The sequence below is a fragment of the Poecilia formosa genome, unplaced genomic scaffold (genome assembly GCF_000485575.1).
Source record: "Poecilia formosa unplaced genomic scaffold, Poecilia_formosa-5.1.2 Scaffold43, whole genome shotgun sequence".
Lineage (NCBI taxonomy): Eukaryota > Metazoa > Chordata > Actinopteri > Cyprinodontiformes > Poeciliidae > Poecilia > Poecilia formosa.
Genome location: NW_006799982.1, coordinates 2289108 through 2307467, shown reverse-complemented (window position 1 = coordinate 2307467; position 18360 = coordinate 2289108). Strand labels below are relative to the sequence as shown.

Sequence of the window (18360 nt, the reverse complement as noted above, 5' to 3'; positions counted from 1 at the left end):
CTGGTTAATTTATTCCAATCCAATTCAATCCAGCCAGAGAAATGACTTAAATCTGATGAAGGGAACTAAATATTAGGGTGATGGCAAGCAGAGTTGTTGCTCTTCACTTTAGATAAATTGTCAACAAACCAGTGGCAACATTGAAATGGCTGGTCAACAGTTTTAAGGTTTGATTTATGTAATGCCAGTAAAGATTTTTCCATTTATCACTCAGAAGCGTAAATATAGCTAAAATCTATTTTTGGCTATAAAATGTAAATGAAAATAAATCATGTCTGGTTGTTCAAAAAAAAAAGAAAAAAAAAAGCTGATGCACCTTTTGCCCGATTTTATTATCTCAGAAAGATTAAGAATTATTAGCCTTAGGATAAATAAAGAGAAAATAAGCACACTGTTTTATAAAAGACCAAAAACAATATAAAAGATCTAAAAGACAAATGAATAACCTCAATTAGTGTTACAAGCTTTACAGAGAAAATAGGTGGTGTTTAAAAAAAAAAACACCAGGAGATGAGATGAGGAGGATTTAATGTCTGAAGACAGCTGGTTTTATAGCTTCGGTGCTGCCACAGCAAAAGTCTGATCCTCTGTTCGCTTCAGCCTCGTCTTGGGAACGGCTAGAAGCTCCCGATCAGCAGACATTAATGATCATAAAGGAGGGCTGGGTGTGTGAAGCATGTTACAGAGGCAGGATATTGAAGTTCTTTTACATTAAACAGATTCTTGAAAGGAAGTCTACAAATTTACTGAAATCACACAGGAAGCCAGTGATTGTGATAAGTCCAGTGAGTTCCTGGAAAACTCACTGGAGCTGAAAATATAAACTGTTTACAAACAACAACAACAGCAAAAAAAAAAAACACACACTTGGAAGCAGCCAACCTTGAATAACTGACTATTTTTTATTCAGGTAGCAGTTATCTTAAAAAATATATTGCAAACTCTAGTGATGAAAATCCATTGTTGGGAAATAAGAAACGCAGTGTTCCTGCTGAGATAACCAGGTAAAAAACGGAAGGAAGGAAGGAAAAAAAAACTTTTCTTTCTCTTTGTGCAAAACAACTGCAGGAAAGTATATTTGATGTGACAGCCCTTCAAGGCTTGTTCTCTTCTGATTCCTTTTTTTTTTTTTTTTTTAATTCTGCTGATAAAGCCCCCACTTACCTGCAGGTGTTGGACAGTGAACACGACGGGCTCAGAAAGGTACACCTTATTGCTCTCCTTGTTAATCGACGCTGTGATGACCGGAGAGTTCACGATAACGGAGTAATTTGGATAGACCGCCTCGCTGCTCAGTCTGACGCTGGCATTCTCCGTCGGCAGGTAGGAACCTAAGTTCCTGTACAGCACAAAAGCCATCCTGATCTCACCTATGAGAGAAGAAATGGACAAGATGCTCTCAATATATGTAAAAAAAAAAAAAAAAAAAAAACACTGGATGGAACTATTTAGTGGCGTTTTTTTTTTTTTTTTTTTTTAATAGATGTGCATAGATAGTGCAACACAGTTGCATTATCTATGCACATCTATGGCATAAGCACCACCACTGTAGAGTTTCAAGGATGTAAAAAATGTTTGAAAAAAGAGCAAAAACACACAAGTGGACATATTTAAGATAATTCTCACCATCTGCCTTATATGCTAAATTAACCATGACATGCTGTTTTAGGGAGGGGTTACTTATTAGTGCTGTGAAATTTCCCAGCATATTTCCTGTTTTTTTTGTCTCTGTTAAGTGTTTCAGTCCTCAAATTTTAACATCAAATAAAGATAATCACTAGGTTGATCTACAAAACTCTTCTTCCCTTCACAAATGAACATAGCGTATAGAACTAAAGCGTATTGACTTTTTTTCACCAAAAAATAAATAAAAGGAAAAAAACAAAAAAAGCAAGCATGCACTTTTAAACATTTATGGTAAACAGTGAATGTGTTCACAAAAGAAACCAATGATACTCAGTTAAGCAGATGTTGAGAAGGGTCACAGATGCCCCAGCAAGTATTAGAGAGAGAGAGTCCATGAAACTTGTCTTGTACCGTTTCTGCCGTGCTGCTTCAGAGTGCTGGCTGACAGCTGGATGGCGTTTCCATGTTGCTCTGACTGAGGAAACGTCAGATCTGCAAGGTTTCCATCCGTGCTGAGCCTGGCTACCTCCAGCTCTGAAAAAAAACAACAACAACAAAAAAAACATACACCTTAATGTCAAATCACTGCTTTACACATGACATCATCTTTGCTCTACAGTCTCTTGTAGCAAGCATGTTTTCTCACAAAGTGCTTCAAAGTAGAACACAGGCTTGAATCCTCGAGCAGTTTCCAACTTTTTCTAAAGAGCTAAATAAAAAAATAAAAAATGCTGACATACTTTAAAGAGAAATAATGAGAAATTTTATACTTCAAACTGAAGCCCGTGTCTCCAAGCAACTGGTCTGACACATTGAGGTAGATTACCCGGCCTCTCTTGTACTGTCGGAATCTAATTTCACAATTCTAGTTCGTTAGCACATTCCTGATTACAACCGTGTAAAGTGTTAGATAAAGTTTCTAATTAAGGACTAATTATACCTTTGGTGTATTGCTATCTTGTGCTTCTGAGTGATTTGGTGATTTAGCCTGCTGCTTTTTATGGTGAAAACAGCCCTCTCAGATCGAGTAAACAACATGGCGACAAGTCAGATAAAAAACAAGAGTGCCTGGATGAGAAGCTAAAAACGGGTAAGAAGTGCTGGGGGGAGGTTGGAAATAAAAAAAATAAAAAAAAGAGAGGAGAGGAGAGAGCAGTCAGAGAAGCAGAATGGATGAGATGGGAAATGAGAGGATGCGTTGAAAGGAGAGGACTGGAGTGGAGACAGATGGAAAAAGACTATAATGTTTTGCAGAGTTTAATAGATGGGGCTCAGAGGAAAGAGATACCGAGGTGCAGAGGAGAGAAAATGGAGGCAGACATAAATACAGACAGTGATGCACAGAGAAAGAAAGACACACAGGTGATGTGTCTGTAACTCACACTTTCACCGAACCAAACCACCAACAATACGGTGCCATGCAAAAGCATTCCTGGATGTATTTTGTTATTTTTTTGTGATTTTATGTGACAGATCAACACAAAACAATGCAACATTTTAAAGAGGAAGGAAAAAGGATGCATAGTCTTCTACTCTTCACACATGAACATATAATTCTGTGAAATGACTTGGGAACTGAGACTATTTGGAAGAAGATACTTTGATTTGATTAGAGCCAAATATACTTTTATGGCTAAAACAAAACAAAACAAAACAAAAAAAAAACAACCCCTAAGCTCATGATCTCCACTATAATAAATGATGGTGGCAGCATCATGAAGTGAGAAAGCTTTTCTTTAGAAAGAACAGATAAGGCGATTTGAGTTGAAAGGAAGATGCATACAACTACATAAAGGTTCATTTTTAAAATATGAAACCTCTAAAAGATTGCAAAGAAACTGAGAATGGTGCATAGATTCACTTTCAATCAGGACAAAAACATACAGCCACAACTACAATGAAAAGCTGTACCCTGACACCCCAAAATAAAAGTCAATGTAAGTGATATGAAAAAAATATTTGTACGTGTGTGTGGTGGCGAGACCTTTGCGTTGCTGTTCACAGTCTTATTGATACTGAACTATTATGCAAAGACAGTAAGAAGTGCACAGCTAGTAGACATGCACCCAACAGGAAAGACAAAACATGGACAAATTATTGATTCATGGGCCTGAAGACAAATGGATGACACACTTTTCAGATTAGAATTTTATTTGTGAAGAAAAGATTGAAACCATGTATCCGTAAAGTTATGCTTTACATTGTGTTAGCTTGTAATATAAATCTAAAACAAAGTTGGCTGTTCTAACGTGAAAATAATTCCAGGGGGTGTGAATACTTTTTGCAAGGTATTGCAGGTGCAAGCAAACACTCTCACATGCACCGTTCCCCACGGCCAAACTGATCGGCGGGGTATCGAAACATGCTGGGTCTAATCTAATTAAAACATCCATGTCATGACAATCCTCCTCCTTAGAAACACACTTGTTCATTATCGTTATCACACACGCACGGGCTGTTACCGCTGTGTTATCCCTTCAAAATCACTGTTTTGCTTCTAATAATAACACTATTTATCTGTCTGCCTTGTACCGTGCCTCAGTCACAATCTCACACAATAATATCACTTACAGTTGTTGCAGTAGAATCTCTAAATTGCGCCAAATAATTTATTCTTGTCACTCACTCTCATCTAAAGGGCTTGTTAGGAAAAGAAAGGAGGATGGGGAATGTGGCGGGGGATGAGCTTAAAAAGTGTAAGGGAAGACGGAGGCACAAGTGAGGAAGAAGGAAGGGAGGTGCAAAGATGACAGGCGGTTTGGGGCTGATTATGAATAGAGGGGGAGAGATAATCATGGAGGATCTTCCCACTGGATTAGCTGGAAGGGAAGATTAACAACACAAAAAAAAGGAAGAATGTGGAGATGATTTTTACCCTCCCCGCAGCCCACCAAAAAAAGGCATATTCTTGTTTGAAGTTCATGCAGTAGCCTACATTTTGATGAGTATTTATGTAACAATATTTATGCAGTGCATTTGGGGAAAAAAAAATTGGCGGAGATGGGTTGCAGGAATTATATAAGTTAAAATTAGGTATGAAAGTAAACTGCTGGACAGAGCTGCTGCACTTAAAAGGATGGTGCAGGAATTTTAGCATTAAAGCACCACAGTTTTATCGTGTCATTTTAACAAAACATAAAACTAATAATAATAAAAAAGAAATAATTATGATGTGTGAAATTGCATGTTTTGTACCTGTCTAGAGTTTTAGGGTTGCCATTTTAATTCATTCCTTCTTTAACAGATAACAGTGTAGTCAAATCTGCGTGTATATTTGAGCTTAGATTAAAACAACACGAATCATTTATATATTAAAACACAAACATTAAAGCAATGTGTTTAAGTTAGTCTTAAGAGTAGCTATAACTGAAGACACTTAATGGACACAACATCATATTTTTTTCTACTCTACAAATCAACAACCTAGAAAGCTGATTTTTAGCTTGTGAATTAGTTGTTTTCACTAACTCACTGAGGAAGCTAATTAACTAATGAAGTTAATATTATTAACCCTTCCACAGTCTTTAGAGATGACATCCCCATAGCGTAGTTTGGTGGCGTTGCAATGACCTCGAGTGGACTTTTACAAAGGTTTTTTTGTGTGTGTGGTTTTGGGAACTGACGGTCTGACGGGACACTCCCGGCTGTCTGACTGTGACATCTGCCGTGCTCCTCCTGTGCGACACACCAAGACAGCGGCCTGAGATAGTTGTGTATTTTACTGCAAGTCATGCCAACCAGACTGTAGCTGATATAAGTTTCACGAAAGTGTTACCTTAACTACATAATTTTTCAAAGCGCCGAATGTGTTTTTTATAAGACGGTAGATAGTTCGGATGTTTGACCTTGTGGAGTCATATTTAAAGTTGTGAAACGGGAGCTCTTTTCTTCAGTTTAATTCAGTTAGTTTACATAACACCAATTGACAACAAATGTTTTCTCAAGGGAGTTTATCATGCAAACGGATACAATTTCATACAGAAAAATAAATTTTCTGTATCAGTCTCAGAGAGAGGCTACATAAGGCACTCTGCGTTATCTCTGGCATTTCATGAAAAACCGTTAAGAACTAAAGAAATAGAAATGTTTTGTTCCCAAAATGGGTAAAGTGTCGTACCCTGAATGTAGCTTTCCATGAAGTAATATTTATTCTATGCCCTAAAAAATTCAGATGGTTAATCAAAGATTGTCTTTTTTTTTTTAATTTACCCATGACAATTAAAAAAAAAAAAATAAAAATACAGACCCACTGCCACGTACTTCCAGTTCCTGTATAAATCAACATCAGTTTATGTCTATATCACCACTCAATAGGAATGTGGCAAACCTTTAAAGGTCTATTAAATGTGTTCACATAAATCTCAGAGTTTTCAGATTGGAGTTGTTTGAAGACGCCTCTTGGACTAGTGGCTAGCTGCATGCAGCCCCTTAGACCAACTAATCTGGATTTATACGAAATGAAGATGGCAAGAGAGTTATCTGCTGTAGGTAAGATATTAACAGTCAATAACATTTTCACAGATCCTCACTTCAAAGTGCCCAGACTCTTCCTTTAGCACTAATCAAGAATTTGACAAAGTCACGTAGTAAAGGACAAACTTTGTGGAATCTTATCTGTCTGAACAGTCCGTCTCTGACTGCAGTAATGTAATCACCATGCTGTGTGACTTAAATAGCTGTAATATCATTGCTTACTGATGTAAAAGTGAGCCAGAAAAAAAAGGCCTCAGAGCATCATTTGACATTCAACTGCCACCATCACCCTCAAGCATGCACTCATCCAGTCTTCTTCTTCTCTTATCATCTTCATTTTCCTCTCTTCTCCTGCTCCTCCTTCGTAGCTTTTCATCTGTGACTGAGTAGCGCATAAGCACTCTGAATTCTAGTAATAGGGGATGATGTGAAGGAAGTTTTTAAAAAATATCAAATCACATTGGAAGTAAATATGAAGATAACTAGGAGGGGGGATCTAAGTGGGTGCGAGTTGCTGGTCTGGGCTCAGATGAAATGAAGACTCCCAGATATATCGTTTCCTAAAGGCATGAAAAACAAAGAGGAAGCAAAACTCTGTTGTGCCGCAGCCCAGTAATGACATGATCGGGCGAGAAAAGAGATTAGGGAAGAAGAAGAACAGAAAAAAAGAAAAGTGGTGTGCACAATGCCTTAATAACAAGCTTTGTTCTCCTTTGTCAATTCCGCCTACGAGCAGAGGGCAGAAAATATGGAAATAAATAAATAAAAAATGATTGTCTCCAGCAAAATAAGCATGCCAGCCTCAAGGCCAATGTTTTTCCTTCATTTTGCTAGATAAGTATCTCAGTGGGTTTGACCCTTTAAAACATCTTGATACTGACCTCCGTCTTGACAGCTTTGCATATTTACTCCTCGTAATAAAGCAAAGCATGGAAACCTTTAAAGAGGCGATGAAAAGCATTTTGGATTTTCTTTTTTCCTCTCCCTCAGCTTGCTGCATGACTTGTTGTGCATGTAAACAGATCTACTGAATTACAAAGCTTGAGATCCAAAAGGGAGGGGAGTTAGTATCTCTTTTTACTCACATACCTCCGACATTATGTTTTACGTCTTATGGCACAACAGCTAAAATTTAATACATTCCACGTGGAATTTATTTGACAGACCAAAACGAAGAAGAAGTGCAAGGTGCAAAACCTCCATAAACCTTAGCTTCTCCTCATAAAGCTTTCTCCATCTCTGCCTGTTAGATTACTAATTAAGTAAATCTGTGAACGCAGTCGGCTGAATGTATTAAGGCGTATCACAGCGAAAGGTTTGCATACAAATACACGCAACGCCATTTACATTTTATTTGTAAGTAAATATTGAATAGCAATCATTTTCTTTCCACTTTCGAATGATGTGCTACTGTCTGATGTCCACATTAAACTCCCAGCAAAACACGTTAAAGTTTGTGTTTATATCATAGCAAAATGGGAGAAGCTTCACTACCTTTGCAGGACATTGTAAGTCATCATGAATCAACTCTAAAACAGCCAGTTTAGCATGAATGTCTGAAAGAAACGACTATGTACCTTGCAATCAATCAGCAGATCAATAAGGGCCGACTGGGCCGCTAAGGCTTTGAGGAGACTGCTAAAAACAGCATTTCACAAAAATGATCTGCAATAATGCACAGGATGGTGATTTTTTTTTTTTTTAAAGGAAAAGCATTTAAATCAATTTTTGCTGACTTCTAAAACAGTAACCAAATACCTGAAAGTACCATCATTTATTACAAAGTGGCGTATTATACATATGTGATGAATGAGGAATTAAAATGTATAATTTTCAAATTAATTTCTGTGACAAACACATTCACACTTCTGACTTTCAAGGGCCATGTTAGAATGTTGCTGGTTGCATTAATTGATAATTAAAGGTAAGATTGAAAGCTGCAGCATCAGATTTGCAGAAATAATTTTATATTTACTGAGTACTGATTTTGTTTACTGCACATTGTTGCACACCTGATTATGTCAATGTACTGTAATTAACAGTAGAAATATTAATGCCTGCAATTTTAAATCAACTAAATTCCCAAGCTATTTCCATGTAAAACAAATAAATGAATTTCACAGAACCGAGAGGAGCAATCATTTGACTATAAAACTCCTCTTTCACAAGCCTCGTCTTCCCCCTTTAGCAGCCGCGGAAAATCTGCTGAAGCACAGCAGAGAGACCACCTAAAACTGCACACGTGTCCTGTTTTGTATATTTATTGACTACCTGTCACGCTGTGTTATCACTGACAGCTTCATGGGGCTCTGTTTGTTTTGTTTTGCTCTGCCCCCCTGCAGAATATGAACTAATTAATCATGTTATTAGAGCATTATATTTTACCGCTTTTGTTTTTGTGTACCATGCAGCTTAGCCCTGTGTGAATATTTGTCTTTAGTTTCCCAACCAGATCCACCACAGAACAACAGTATCATCTTTCCCAGCTTTCACTTAGAGAAATTGCATTACGAAACTCGAAGTAAAAACACTACGGTCTATTAAATTCTGAGTTTCTCTTTTAATTTAAGACTATTTAGGGGTTTTAGGTTAATTTGTGAAACGTAATTAAGATGGATGAAACATCAATATCAAGCCGCAGAATAAACCAAGATGTGGATATGACACCTGTTAATGCTGCTTCCTGATATGTTACTATGATGATCCTTTTTCCCGTAGTATGTGAAAGGAATATCATCCTGTTACCTTTAAACACCAGGAGGGGATTCACAAAATGTTTGAAAGCAGTGGTCCAATAGGGGGGTTGTTGGATTGCACTGAATATGCCAAAAATAATGAAATAAAATGTAACTATTTAAAGAGTGTCCTTTTCTCACATTTAATTTAATGTATTTAAATAGAGAGGTGAAACATAAGCTAATAGCATGTTGAGATAAAAACATAAAGATTACAAAGGGGGACATCTGTCTGAAGTTTGAATTTCAAAACTCTGAGTGAGTCAGCTTTCTTTAAGAACTAAACTTTTCACCAAGACTTCAAAGACATGAATCCTGTGACCCAATTATTCAGTGACCTAATAACAATAACAACAACTAATTTCATGCTACACTGTGCAGACACCCTGTCTGTGCTTATGTAGGTTCACCCACCTCAGCATATCAAATGATTAAGGTGATGGAAATAAGGTAGCCCGACCTACTTTTTGGTTATTTCAACTGATTGCTATTTGACCACATGGAGCAAGGGGGTTTCAGACTCCAGTCCTCAAGGGCCGGAGTCCTGCAACTTTTAGATATTTCTTTGCTTCAGCTCACCTGGCTCCAATATAAGTTCATTAGCAGAGCTCTGTAGAGCTTGACTGCATGCTGGTGAGGCAGTTTAGCTATTTAATTCAAGTGTGTAGGCCAAGTACTACATCTAAAAAGTTGCAGTATTCTGGTCCTCTAGGAATGCAGTTTGAGATCACTGGCATAGAGACTCGCAGAGCCTCAAACTTTCATCCCCAGAAGGTCAGTTGTGAGGATCAAATGAAAAGCACTGCTTTGATGCCAAACATTATAAAATTTCCTCCAGTTCATATCATTACTTTAGGATTAAATTACTATTAAAATTACATTTTGTAAATGTACTATTAACATCTTCAAAGTTTTTAGTTATTCCCCAAACACAGTGTCTCAGATGATTTATTGTGGTTACAAGATGGAATCAAAGTAAAAAAAAAAGTAGCTGCTGCATCCATTAAAGCTCGCCTGGTGTTACACTTTTCTGTATTTTGAACTTTGTGACCAAGCAACTTCACGGATATAACCTACTTCCATTTGTGACCTTGTGAACTAGGACTCGTCAGGCGATTTTAACATCTTTTAGCAAAACTGCAATGATATCGATTGAAAATTGGTAAATGTTCCAAACAGTTCTGCTTCGGGGTTGACCCTCCAAATCGTTGAGATCTGTAGGTCCAGCTCTAAAGGGTTTTGTTGAAAAGGAGCCGTAAAATGTACTTACGGATGTAGTTGGTGGTCTCCTGCACCGTGTCAGTCTTCAGGAGGTTGTCGGCCAACATGAAAGCACCCGTTTCCACGGTGTCGAGGAGTAGAGTGGCTGAGTGCAGCTGCTCGCTGGTGGGCAGCTCTTTCCACGCCGCCTGAGCTCTTGGATGCAACAAATTATTTACCGTCTCAACCATCGCCTGGGGGAGCAATAAAGACACAGAGGTCACATAGCTGAAGCCAGTGCTGACGCCCTCACCACTTTCAGTCAGTCACGCGGCATGTAAAAATAAATGCAACTATGACTATGGCAGAAGCAGCGCTGCTACACCCCAAACTACTGAAGCCGGGAGTTGTGAGAATGCAGGAGAACGTTGATAAATTACAGCAGTCAGGAAGATACGATGGCAGCAATGCAAATATGGCATTCCCATGCAGATATGAATAAAAAATAAATAAATAAAAAAAGGGGAAAACTAAAATGTTGTATGAAAAGCACATTTTTAGTACCCACGCTCCTTTTTTTTGTTTTTTTTTATGAGGATAATCACAGATGTTTTGAAAATCAAGCTTGTTAGTTGATTGCAATCACTACGTGTTGACACCCTAAAACTCCTTTTTCTTCTTTTAAACAAAAGTCCCATCCACCAGTTGGAACAATTATACTGTGGGTGTCAGAAAGAAATTGGAGGGTTTTTTTTTTTTTTTTTGGTTCACATCCAGCGGTGTGATGCAGTTTTGAATCCAAATATATTATAGAAGACCGAGAAGAGGTTTTATGCCGAACATGAAATGTTCTCCACCGTATAATACTTCCTGTGATTTATCTTCAGCTCACATTTCCTTGTAGTCTCAAGAAGTCAGCTCCTGCTTTTCTGGCATAAACACCACAACACGCACACGCGCACACACACATCTCAGGAAGGCCCAGGGAGAGATAAAGAGACAGAGAGAAAGGAGAAGTGGTGCAGAGGTGGGGGTGGGAAAAGCCATGGGAGAGCGATAAAACAGTCCAGTGAGTCCATGGTGACAGGCGTCCACCGGGAGCAGGAGAGGCAGAGAAGCAAATACAGGTGCTATCAAACACACACATCTCACACTCCCCTTTGTCTCCTTATTTTCTCTTGATCTGTAAACCAGCCCTCACGCAGACGCACAGCTCATCTTTAACTCAGTTTTCAGAGGCAGGGCAGTGAGAAAGCGGGAAACGTAACACAGGTGCTATTAAAGAAGCTAAAAGCATCTCCGGCAGGGAATTGGCAAGGGCAAAGAAACGGATTGCGAAATGTCTTTTTTTTTTTTTTTTCTTTTGCCGTTTGCACATCCAGCGCCTGACTTCCTCCTGATCCCTGCCTGTCAGTTCACAGTGAAAACGAAAAACAAGAAAATTAGCTGCAGCAAGTGTTGCGTTTTTTGTATTAATACTTGCAAATGTGCTAAGATATTTTAAACTTTTTTCCAGGTTTGGTCATGTCGCAACCCACTGAATGTGATAGACCTTCACAAAGCAGTGTACTCTGTGAAGTGAAAAGAAAGTTGTTTTTTTTATTTTCGGCTTACTGCAGCCTTGCACATTAAGAAACTGAAATATTGGCTCACACTTCTGTGTAAAAGAGCCCAAACTGTGACTATAGAAAGCATCTGCAGACTGTAACTTTCCTGTCTTGTCACAGATTGACAATTGGATTTAGGTCAGAACTTTTATTGGGCCAGTCTAACACATTAATTTAATTTGATCCAAACCACTACAGGGAACGTTGGGTCAGGATGAAGTGTTTTGTTAGTTTTCTACCATATGTAACTTTGCAACTTGAATGCTTCTTTGTTTTATATTCTTCTGGTCAGCTCAGGTAGACGGCCAAATTTTGGTAGGTTGGCCAGTTGAAGTATTTTCTTTACATCTTCAGAGAATAGAGTGAACAGAGCTCTGAGATTTTCAAAAATATGGGAACATTATAATTTAACCCTGCTTTATTTCTGACCTGTCTGCTGTCTTTGTTGGTCTTCATGATTATCACTTTGATTACCCTCACAGAACAATTGTACTTGCACCGATATAAAAATACACACAAGTGATTTCTATGGGAAATGCTCCAGGTTTTTGGCCGGGGTATCACATTCATTCATTTTGTAAACCACAGTTATGTGCCATGTTGTGTTGTTCTAGCACATAAATGCCACAAAAATACAGTTACGTTTTTTTTTGCAAGGTATTGCAAGAAATTTACTAAACATGATAAATGAGAGCTAATTCAAGTTTTTCTGTTGGTTTAGAAATGATCCTGTTTTCCTTTTTGGGGGGTGTTTTTTGTGAGGGTTATACCTACACATAAATACAGTAAAGCACAGACACACAGACAAACACTGCTCCCAACAAGCTAATATGATAATATTATGTCCTCTTTTAGCGCTAGCAGCTAATTAGCAGGGATGCATATCGGATGAGTTTGGGAGAGCTACATGTAAACAAAAACTAATTAATCCACTTCTTCAGCAAACAGCCAGAAATAAGGAGCAGTGGATGTTCAGCACACTTGTGCAAACTTGTTTCGATCAACATCCTGTCAACACAGTGACAGACGGCTGCAGGCTTTCAAGCCCTTTAAAGAAAGTTTTGACATTATTGCAGCTACAGCTGTTTTTTGGTGTCGCTCTGCCAGTGACTAACAACAAATTACAATGCTGCCATTTAAAATCAGTGCTTTGTGTTGGGTGTCATCGCTTTTATTTTGGTGTTTTATTTCCATAGTGTGTCGTTTGTTTTATTTCCTGATGTCATTTTGAAATGATTTCCATTCCTCCATACATTCTGTCTACATTTGCCTCCTATGACTTATGACAGGTTTGAGTCACTGATTGATTTTACGATCTGCTGTAACGTATACAGTATGTATTCTGCATTGTTTTCCCTGTCAGAGTCTCATCAGTGTTATCATCTTATTGTTGTTCTGACAATTGTTTCCCATTTCCTGCACCCTGAGATTTTTAAAATGGGAATTTCCTGGACCTGGAACACCTTTCTTTAAGTGTAATTTGTTTAACAAGAAATCAAAGTTTGTTTATTTGTTCTTCACCAGCCTGCATCCAGCCTGATAATATATTTTTTTTAAATACTACATTGCAGGAATAATGATGAATTCCTACTTTTACTCATTGTAAAAGTAGTTTTATAGTTAGAACTAAAAAATACATACAGTGGTGTCACAAACGTAGAACTGAAGGTGAGTGAATTCAAAATGAACTTTCTCAAAACAATGAATCAAATTGAATATTTTATTTTATTTTCAAGTCCAATATTCTATAAAGATATTGATTACGCAAGAGGAACTGTCATTTTTAGCTTACCTTACAACACATATTATTCGATGAAACCTTTACAGCTTATGAGAGCTGTTTGTACTTATTGGTAGGTAATGTGAACGCAAACAATTGTTAAAAAAAAATCACAAATTATTTTTTTCATTGATTTTACAATAAATTTTTCATCAGATTTTGCTTCTGACAGGTTTTGTGGCATTAGATTTGATGCTGGTTGAGATAATTGCTTTCAGCATTACATGTTAGAGCGATTTCCGTCTGCTGATTATTTTCCATCTAAATCTGTACAACTGTTACACAGGAGCCATTGTGATTAGTAATGTGTAGGTACTCAGAAATGTAAAGTGAATCAAAGCAAATCAAAGTTTGCTTCCAGCGCCTGTTTTATTCTTCAGTTACATATGAATTAGTTTATTTTCCTTTAACTTGGTGCAAGGACAAAGTTCACGCAAATGTTGCAATCTTGTAGTTTACTATAAAGTATAAAGTACATCGTGGTGCAGTGATTTACATATATGCCTCACTGCGCAAATACCAAAAAAGGCACAACAGGCAAAGATTTTAGACATCAATGCCTATGTCTCAAGTATGTACAAAATTCAAGTTGGAGCTGGAAAAGACAATTTATGTAAAGAAAATTCTCATATTTTTAGTGACAAATTATATAAATGAGACTTGAGAAAGTGTTTTCAACTCTTCTTTTAAACATGCAAAAGTTGGAATAATTTACAAGATCAGACTTGTTTTATGAGACTTTTTCTAGATCAACGCTCCTTGAGATTCTCCTGCAACTTCTAGCAACTTGTGGAACCCTGCAGAACACTCTCAAGCTTGTCCCCGTTTCTTCCCCGGGGCTACTCTCGAGTTGTACATATTTAATTTCTTTCATCCATGCTAATCTTGTTTTAGTTGATTCGGCTGCTTTAAATTTTAATCACGGTGATTATTCTTAACTGCTTTTAGCATTTAACATTCATGTCTTTTTCATATCTTTATCATGACTGTTGTTCGAGTTACTTCCCGTACTGTCACACTGCTGTCCGGAGTTCAAATCAGAGCCGTGTGGCATGCGCTGAATGGGACGGCATGCATGTGCCTGTGGTAATTTGTGTGTGTCTGTGTATGCAACTGGGGGTGTGCACTGCGGGCTGAGGGGAAGCATTGTTGTGCATCATTCTGCTCCACTTGCTGTTCAGTAGCTGCCCAGGCAAAGAAAACAGATCGAGGGGAAGACGGTCTTTACTGTGGCCATGGCAGATATGAGAGCTTTGCTGATGCGTCTCATTCTCCATTACGCATGCGGCTGGCGTATAATGCTCACAAATGCTCACACTGATGTGTTAGCGATAACCGAGCTTCTCTACTCTCATTAAACTTCTCTTTTCTTCTTGCTGAACTCACATTTTTAATTTCATCAATGTTTTTCGCCACTGAAACGTCACTAACCAGCACTGAGATTACATCTGTAGAAGCAGGGGAGTTAGGTAGGGCAGAAAGAAGGGATGCCATTTCCTTTAAGGGCTAGACATCTCAGTATTAGAAAGACAGACACAGAATGAATAAATGTGCGGGGTTGAGTCGGAGTGTGTCTAGGAGCTCTGGTGCCGTCGGTGACATTTCTATCGTGCACAAGTAGGAAGACTTAGGGGCTAAAAGAGACAGAGGGTTTTTTAAGGGGTTCTTCAAAGAGGGGGAGAACTCTCTGCAGAGACAGATAAGGGGAGCCCGTTAGGAAGTGCGTGTTTCTTAGTGAGACCACGAAATTCAAGAAAGCCGTGCACATCTGTGAGCACATACACACAGCCTCATGACAGTAAATGGGGCAGAAGTGAAATGCTTTGAGGCGTAGGGGTAATCCAGCGTAAACAGCAGCGGCAAGGCAGACTAGAACTGGGCTGGTTGACTACTCCCAACCACCCAAGGTGAACTTGGGCACACAAGCACATGTACAGTATGCTGTACTGTGTAAAAGCCCAAAGCTGGGATGTTAGAAATATGCAGAGGCAACAAGAGAGGAAAGATGGATCTTTTTTTTTTTTTTTTTGAAGTTGCCTGGTTGAGATTGGACAAAGTGTGAGGATGTTTTCATCAGTGTTCATCTGCTATTAGCTGTAGGGAGTTTGAAGGAATTTTTTTGGTAACACTTTATTTGAAGGGGTGTGCATAAGACTGACATGACACTGTCATAAACATGACAACATCTGTCATGAACATAAAGAAATCTTTATGAATGTTTATGACAGTTGTCATGAAGTGTCATTCGGTAAATAATGACACTTTTAATGCAAAGTTGCTCTAAAAGTTGCATTAAAAGTCCATTAAAAGTGCCAACTTTGCATGGTTTTGTAAATTGTGCCTTAAAGAATGTAATAGAAAATTATCTTATAGAATATTTAGTGACATTATTTAGCATTATTTGGCATTATTTAGTGACAATATTCAACAGTGAGAATTAAAGTTTTTGTGTCTTTTTAAAAAATATATGTAAATACTGTAAATATAGTTATTAGTGTAATGTAACACAACAAATAATTTTTATTTTTTTATTGTACTTTACTCTTATAACAATTCCACTTTTAAAGTATGGATTGTCAAATCGTGACCTTCTTCAACTGACTTTTAACACTCAGCTACATTAGCGTTGAAGAAGACTCCCTTAACTTTTGAGTCATTTGTGTGCCAGCAGTTTGTCCACTCAGTACAAAATGGAAGTAATAATAGAAGCAACAACTGACAAAATATAAGTAGTTCAGGAGCATAGGTAGAAAATATTGCCATGCAATACTGGCTAACAACTTCAAAGGTGATATAAAACTGTTTAATGTCTCAAGTTAAAGGGTTACTTCACCATTTTGACAGTCAGAAATGCATTTGATCATCTCTAGTTTAAAATCTAAATCACCTAAAGTGATTAAAACTGAATGAGATAATTCAACATGTAAATTAGATTATTTTAAAAAGTTTATGACTTATGAAACAGTTGCTGTATTTGTGAAAATGAATTTAAAAAAAAAATCTATGTCTTTTGGCTTTAAGGCCACCTCAGAGTGAGACAAACAAGATGATTTTGGAAACATTTTTTTTTTTTAAAGCAAAACAAAACAAATGGATTCTTAGTTTTCCTGAAACTTTTGTTAAAATTTTGTCTCAACTTGTGAGCTGGATGTATTATTTTACCCCTAAAAATTAGACATCATGAAGCTTTAAAGTCCTCTCCATAACCTAATACTGTTTTTGCTCCACTCCTCTTTTTTTTCTTGCTCTTTTCTCTCACATCAAATTTGTCCTCTATTGTTTCTCTTGCCCCTCTTCTACCTGGCTGGCTGGCTACCTCCTTCTTTTAGCGCATCCTAAAGCATCAAGGCCTCTCCACACCACCAACTTCATCATGGGTAAATTGCCAATTTGGTATACATGAAACGAGTCCCCAGTTACCCAAAACCAAATGACCGAGGAGGGGTAGACGAAGTGTAAGAAGTGGAGAGAAACAGAGAGAGAGACAGAGAGAGAGAGAGAGACAGGGGAGGGAATTCAATTATTTTTTTTGTCTCTATTAAGAATGTAGACCTCCTGCACACTCTCCTCACTTGGCAATTAGTGCCACGGATAATTAACGAGGAGAGGGCAGTGCCACACCACATCCCTAATCATGCACATTTCTATCTGGCAGAGTAAAGAGCCTGTTGGTATAATTTTGTTTCACATAACCAAGGCTAATCATATAATCGATCACTCACAGGCCTCCTCTTGCTGCACCTGAGGCGTGTGCTCCAGTGTTTGGATTCAGACCTGCGCAGAGTTGTGCGCGCGCTGCCGTTTCCCCCTGAAATGCAGCCTTATTTGGCTTAAGGAGACGCATTACAAATGCCTGACTGTTGCGATGTGACAGCGAAAGATTATTGTTGAAAATATATTTAAATATTTGTGGTACTGCGTGTGAACGCGTGTGTGCGTGTGTGTCATCCTGCATATACTCCTAAGCCATGTTCTATGATGTGACATTGCTGACTGGTGCTGACGTTAAGACTTTTCAGGGGAGTTTGGAGGAAAAAAGCCTGCATCAGGAGAAAAAAGAGCAACCCCATCTACCATGTGTTTGCGTGTGTGTGTGGGTGTGTGTATGCGTGTGTCAGTGGGTGAAGAAGACAGAAAGAAATTCTCTATCTACAGGCCATGCATGTGGATTTTGGGGTCCTTTGATCCGCTGAATAGTGATTTTGTCTCGTTTTTTGTTGTTTGTTTTTTTCGATGTTGACCAGATACATTCTTGAAACATGTTAGGTTTTCTGTTAGCCCACGGCGTCGACACAAACAAGCAACGGTGCAAGAACACCAACAAGGACAAAGTGTAATTAATTCAGAGCCACAAAAAAACGGGAAGGTATTATTTTTAACACAGCGAGGCCGTGATCGAGCCGCACTCAACGGGGTATCCATCATGTTCCGATGTTTCTCAATGTGTGCTACACACACGGCATTTCGAGAAATGGAGATGGATAGCCAGTTATTTGCTCCCAGACAAGCCTGTGTGCAATTCTGCTGAGATAAATGCAACCAAGATGAGCTATTACTGATATTGATCGTGCCCTCTTATCGGTGATATATTTTGGAGCAAAATTAAAAACCAAGGAATAATAAACCCAACGAAGAAACAGTCGGATACAGAGATGCTGATGAAAAGTGGAGATCGAGACCAGAACAAACCTATTATCCTCAGAGGGTTACATTGCTACATCATGAGAGCATCATGCACTGAGTAATAGCTTGCGACTAGAGTCGGGTCACTTTCAGCTGGGAAAATGCCAACTCGGTAACCAACTCATGGGAAACGTACCGTTGCTATGTGCCACTAAGTCAAAACAACAACATTGCTTAAGGATGAGAACTTGGATTTATTTTTGGTATCTGTGTATTTTAAAAATGAATTTGGAGGAGTTGAGATGTCATTGTATCG

At 38.2% G+C, this 18360-nt stretch overlaps 1 protein-coding gene across 12 annotated transcripts in view; it reads right to left on the bottom strand.

Moving 5' to 3' along the window:
• The window catches only part of adgrl3.1 (adhesion G protein-coupled receptor L3.1), a 161532-nt gene that overhangs the window by 33363 nt on the left and 109809 nt on the right, over positions 1 to 18360 (bottom strand). For all 12 annotated transcript variants that reach the window (XM_016671295.1, XM_007551706.2, XM_016671296.1 and 9 more), the window contains 3 exons: positions 10105 to 10288; positions 2038 to 2160; positions 1165 to 1370 (listed from right to left, as the gene is read on the bottom strand). In XM_016671295.1, the coding sequence (XP_016526781.1) occupies positions 1165 to 1370; positions 2038 to 2160; positions 10105 to 10288 (513 nt within the window). The remainder of the gene's footprint in view (positions 1 to 1164; positions 1371 to 2037; positions 2161 to 10104; positions 10289 to 18360) is intronic.